At 29.5% G+C, this 5994-nt stretch overlaps 1 protein-coding gene across 1 annotated transcript in view; it reads left to right on the top strand.

Annotated features, from left to right (window-relative positions):
- Positions 1 to 2480: 2480 nt before the first annotated feature.
- The window catches only part of LOC122860013, a 13901-nt gene continuing 10387 nt past the window's right edge, over positions 2481 to 5994 (top strand). Inside the window, exons 1-3 of the mRNA XM_044163654.1 lie at positions 2481 to 3135; positions 3344 to 3952; positions 4021 to 4740. Coding sequence (XP_044019589.1) covers positions 2481 to 3135; positions 3344 to 3952; positions 4021 to 4740 — 1984 coding nt within the window. The remainder of the gene's footprint in view (positions 3136 to 3343; positions 3953 to 4020; positions 4741 to 5994) is intronic.

Here is a 5994-nt window from a genome sequence, read left to right as displayed (position 1 = left end):
ATTATCAAATATGTTGATAACTAGTTAGATATTTTTCATCGACATTGAAACATTCGCATATAAATTTTTAACGACATTTCCAGTTTTTTTCATAAAGAGCTTGTTGAAATTCTAGAAATTGACTATCAAAAGCTGATTTTAAATGTATGAGATTGTTCTTCGATTGCTCGACATCTATTAAATTAACAGTATTAGATTTTTGGCTGACATTGTCTTCAAAAGATACGTCTGAGGATTGTGCATTTACACAGATTTTTTTAGGTGGCTGATCACTAATATGGTTTTTCTGTCTTTTATTTTCTCGTGAATCAGCGGTTATTTGTGGATGAAATTTATCAACGTGCCCAAGATATTCATAAATGTCACTAAATGATTTATTACAATTACTTATTGGACAATGACCTGATCTAATAGCAGATTGATGTAATAATTTCATGTGTTTTTCAATTAATTTAAAATTATCATCAATACACTTAAATTGTTTCTAAAATAGATCTTTTAATTATTAAAAATGAAATTATTTTTTGTTAGAAATTGTTATAAATTCAAAAACACGAAAAACTAGTTATTTAACTCACTTAATTATATTCAAAATTTGTTTTTATCTATCATAGATTGACTCTTATTTATTCTTATCGATAAACATATGTATTATTATCGTTGATTTCTCAATCGTTAGTCATCTGGCGTTGATGAAATCAAATTTAAACAAATAAATAAAATAACTAATTTTCCTTTCTTTCTTTCTTTCTTTTATAATTTTGTTGTTATTAATCGAAGATTGATTTGATTATTATTTAAGTATATAATTTATTTTAATATTTTTTAGTTGTTGTAAAATATGGTTGAAGCGTTAAAGATATGAAACATTATTATGCATTGATAAATAACTTGAATAACTTTGTATTAATCAGTTTTCAAAATATGTGTCACTTAATTGCAATGTATTTTTTGTCCAGTAATTATTGAAAATCATTGAATAATGTATTTGTTTTTTATATTTTTTATTTTTTTTTACGTACACCAATGAAAATTTTGAGGTTAAAGTATGATGAAACACGCTCGAACAAGTAGAGACAAAGCTGGTTGTACGTTTTTCACGTGTAGAGTTTATGCGCGCTTAATTGTAAACACACCATTATATTATTGTGTGCGGCATGTATGTGTGCACACAATATTAGAGTGTATTGACATGATATTACGAATCAAAACAAACATTTTTTTTTCCATCATCACAATTTTTTTATACTTGAAAGTGGCATTTGACTGTTGGATTTTCGTGCTTTTCGTTTTTTTTATCTTGAAACATGGTAAGTACCATTTTATTTTTTTTATAATAATTTAATTCAAAAATCAAAAATAAAATATTTAAATAAAAAAGTTTAATAAAAAAAAATATTTTAAATTAAATAAATACCAAGAAGAAGATCTTGTTGTTATTTAGATCTGTTCTTCGATCATTCGAGAACATGGATTAATATTTTTTTGTCCTAAACATTTAGATAATCAGTTTATTTATAGTATTTTTTATTTTTATTATTTTTTAAATTTTTCTTCTGTTTTTTTTTGTAAATAAATATTCAGTCAACAATTCTTTTAAACAAACTTAATTATTGTATTGGTTATATTTACAAAATATAATAATGCGTTGAATTAAAAAAAAAAATCCATATATTTTTATTTTCGTTTTTATTTCCAAGTGTAAGAAAAATAACAGCTTCTAACATCTTGTTTTAATAATTCAACAGGCCGAAAATCATCAAGATGATCAAGGTAATCATCATAATAATAACCAGGATATACCAAATGGTCGCCAACGTTATTCAGAATTAGAACAAATCAATTTTGTCGCAGCACTGAATATCAGGAATGCTTTGGAAGCAACTGCTGCAGGTCAAGCAATCTTGGATGAGTACGATGAATCAGACTCTAAAGAAATACCAAACCCAGTTAGAAATTGACTAACAGTGTACCAGCTGGTCGGAGATGCAGCAATGGCTGTTAAACCAGAGTAAATCAATCTTTTTTTTCTTTTGTTTTTTGAGTAATTCTTATAATTTTTTCTTTTATAATCTTTAATTTACAGAATTGAAGTTAAGGAAATAGAGTCTTTGGCCATGAAAATCACTGAATGTTTTAAGAATGAAGACAGTCATACATACTTCCGCAAAATGAATAACAAATATTATGGTATATTACCAACGATATGGCACTGCGGTAACGGTTCGGGCTTTGAGACAGGAGTTCTCGAGTTTGATCCCGACCACCGACGCCATGTATCGAGTGGTAGGCACAAGCCGGCTGTACTGCCCAGGTTTTTCATGGTTTCCCTGGGCTATAATAGGAATCGGGTACAGTTTGAACCTTACGGTGAACGAGGTTGGCACAGCAATATACCATGCACTGTAAGGACAAAACGTATTTCAAAAGCTGCATACATCAAGTATACAATGGCTACTTAAGATAATAATGTGTTTTTAATGGGTGGAAGATTATTTCAACAATGGGTTGTTGATAGTTACGTCAAGGTCGAAAAAGATAGAATGAATTTTTGTAGAATGAACCAGAAAAAGATACGGGCTGATAGTTATCAGGGATTAATTGATCATTTGCAACAAAGAGCGACTGAAACTGATAGGCAAGTTGGAAAAATGATAATTTTACCTCCAACATTCACAGGTTCACCACGTAATATGCTGCAACATTATCAGGATGCTATGGCTGTCGTAAGGAAGTTCGGTAAACCTGATCTGTTCATAACTATGACATGCAATCCAAATTGGCGTGAAATTAAAGAAAATCTGCTACTTGGACAGACACCATCAGATAGGCCAGACTTAGTTTCACGTGTTTTTGATATCAAAAAAGATGAGTTCGTCAAAAAAATTGTTAAAGAAAATATTTTCGGGGAAATACTGGCGTATGTGTTTGTTATAGAATATCAAAAACGAGGATTACCTCATGGTCATTTTTTATTTACACTTAAACAACAAAGTAAAATTACAACTCCAGATATCGTTAATAAATATATTTCCGCAGAGATTCCAGATATAAATGTAAACCCTAGACTACACAATATCGTCATGAAAAATATGATTCATGGCCTGTGTGGGGATTGGTGCAAAGATGATACGGGTAAGTGTACAAAAAAACGAGAATGGATACTCAACTTATCGTTGTAGGAATACTGGTGTTTATCAATGCCCCAGTGGAAACACTGCAAATAATCAGTATGTTGTACCTTATAATTCTACATTATTAATGCTACTTGATTGTCATATAAATGTAGAAGTAGTATCTAGCATCAAAGCTATAAAATATTTATATAAATACATATACAAAGGGCATGATGCTGCTTTCATCGTGGTTACTGATACTACGAATTCTACTGATAAGCCTATTGATCATGATGAAATTAAAAATCATATAGAAACTCGATATGTCAGTCCTGTTGAAGCATGTGATCGAATTTTTGGAAGGCCATTGCAACATAAAAGTCATTCTATATCACGATTACCAGTTCATTTACCGAATCAACAAAGTGTAATAATCGATGATGAAGCAGGTAAAGAATCTATACGTGCTTCTATGGACAAACAAACGATGTTAATGGAATACTTTGCTCTAAATCAACGTGATTTATCAGCACGAACGTTTACATACACAGAGATTTCGGGGCATTATGTATTTAATAAACAATCTGGTCTGAATCAATCATCGTGGAAACCACGAAAACGACAATTCAACATTATCGGCAGAATGTATTTCATAAGTCCAAGTCAAGTTGAATTGTTTCATCTACGTCTGCTACTTATAACCGTAAAAAGAGCAACGAGTTTCGAAAATCTAAGAACGGTAGATGGTATGACACATGACACTTACCGTAGTGCATGTTTGGCATTGGGTCTTATTGAAGATGATGCTGAATGGGATCGTGCAATGACAGAAGAAAGTGTATGTTACGACAATTACGACATTTATTCGTACGCATTTTAATATACTGTCAACCAATTGAACCAGAAAAACTTTGGGAAGATCATAAAGATGGTATGTCAGAAGATTTCAAGAGAACATACAGCTTGAACCAATCTTATGCAAGATCATATCATGAAATAAACACTCATCTTTCCCGAGAACGATCAGCACTTAGTAAGTTTCCAACAATGCCATTATTGACTGACTTTGAACCTGTAGACAATCTTAATGATGAAGAAATAATTCCATTGCAGCGCCATGAAGAAATTGGTTCAGCTCAATATGCAAAACTAAATACGAAGCAAAAAGTTATTGTCGACAAAATTTTGAATGCTGTTTTGTCAGATCAAAGAACTTCAAATTCATGTTTTTTTATTGATGGACCAGGAGGTTCTGGAAAAACATTCGTTTATAGCACAATATATCATTTATTAAAAAGTAAAAGGAAAAAAATATCTACAACAGCTTTTACAGGTATTGCGGCTATATCACTACCAGAAGGAAGAACCATGCATAATGTTTTTGGCATGCTTGTTCCGATGTATGCTGACTCAATATCCAGCATCAAATGCCAATCAAAAGAAGCAGAAAAACTAGTAAACACTGATGTATTGATTTGCGATGAAGCACCAATGGCCCCAAGATATTGCATGGAATTAGCAGATCGGACCTATCGGGATGTAACGAAAGTTGATTTGTCTTTTGGTGGAAGAATTGTACTCATGGGTGGTGATTTTCGACAATTATTGCCAGTTTTAAAAAATGGTACACGAAGTGAAACAATAACTTTATCCATTGAATTGAGTCAATTATGGAAACTCTTTACAGTTTTTTCGTTGACAGAAAACGTTAGAATTTTACCTGTCCACAGGTAAGCCAGGTAAAAATGACGGATTATAAACAACGTTGAAAATTGTAGGCGAGCGAGATTATTTTTTTTAAATGTATTTTAAATATAAGGAAAAAATCCCTACTATTTTAAGAATTGTTAAAGGAGTTAAAAAAATTATTAAAAATTGAATTGAATCGTAGAGTAAAGCGCCACTATCTCATCCCCACCCATATACTGCATTACTCTACAATTCAATTTAATTTTTAATAATTTTTTTAACCCCTTTAACAATTCTTAAAATAGTAGGGATATTTTCCTTATATTTAAAATACATTAAATAAAAATAATCTAGCTTGCCTACTATTTTTAACGTTGTTTATAATCTATTTAACTACAATGAACAGGTGACCATAAGAACGGTAGGGAGTAGGTGCAACGTGTTATGGGTGTATAGAACTACCATATATTAGGTATTAAGCCGATGCGGTTCTGTGCAAGTTTTTTGGCCTTGGCCTACAGTCTAGTAATGGCACAAGATTACAAGTATTGGATCTTTCTAATAATCTTTTAAAATGTCGTATTTTGACAGGTGATAAAATGAATAACATCGTATTTATACATCGTATTACGTTGTATTGCGAAGATATTTATCCGTTTACTTTCAAACGTAGACAATTTCCAGTTAAAATAGCATTTGCGATGACTATAAATAAAAGTCAAGGACAAACATTTGAAAAGGTAGGCATCGACTTAAGAAAAGATGTATTTAATCATGGACAATTGTACGTAGCATTTTCACGCGTTAGATCACCGCAATCATTGCGAATTTTCTTAAGTGAACAACGCCCAAATAATAATGAAATAAATGAAATAATTAAATTTTAATAATAATAATAATAATAATAATAATAATAATAATAATAATAATAATAATATATTATTATTATATAATTATACTATTATTATTATTATTATTATTATTATTATTATTATTATTATTATTATTATTATTATTATTATTATTATTATTATTATTATTATTATTATTATTATTGTATTATTATTATTATTATTATTATTATATTATTATTATTATTATTATTATTCTGTTTATTATTATTATTATTATTATTATTATTATTATTATTATTATTATTATTATTATTATTATTATTATTATTATTATT

The sequence above is a fragment of the Aphidius gifuensis genome, unplaced genomic scaffold (assembly GCF_014905175.1).
Source record: "Aphidius gifuensis isolate YNYX2018 unplaced genomic scaffold, ASM1490517v1 Contig15, whole genome shotgun sequence".
In the NCBI taxonomy this organism is placed as follows: Eukaryota; Metazoa; Arthropoda; class Insecta; order Hymenoptera; family Braconidae; genus Aphidius; species Aphidius gifuensis.
The sequence above is the reverse complement of the archived record's forward strand: the minus strand, read 5'-3'. Positions and strand labels throughout refer to the sequence as shown.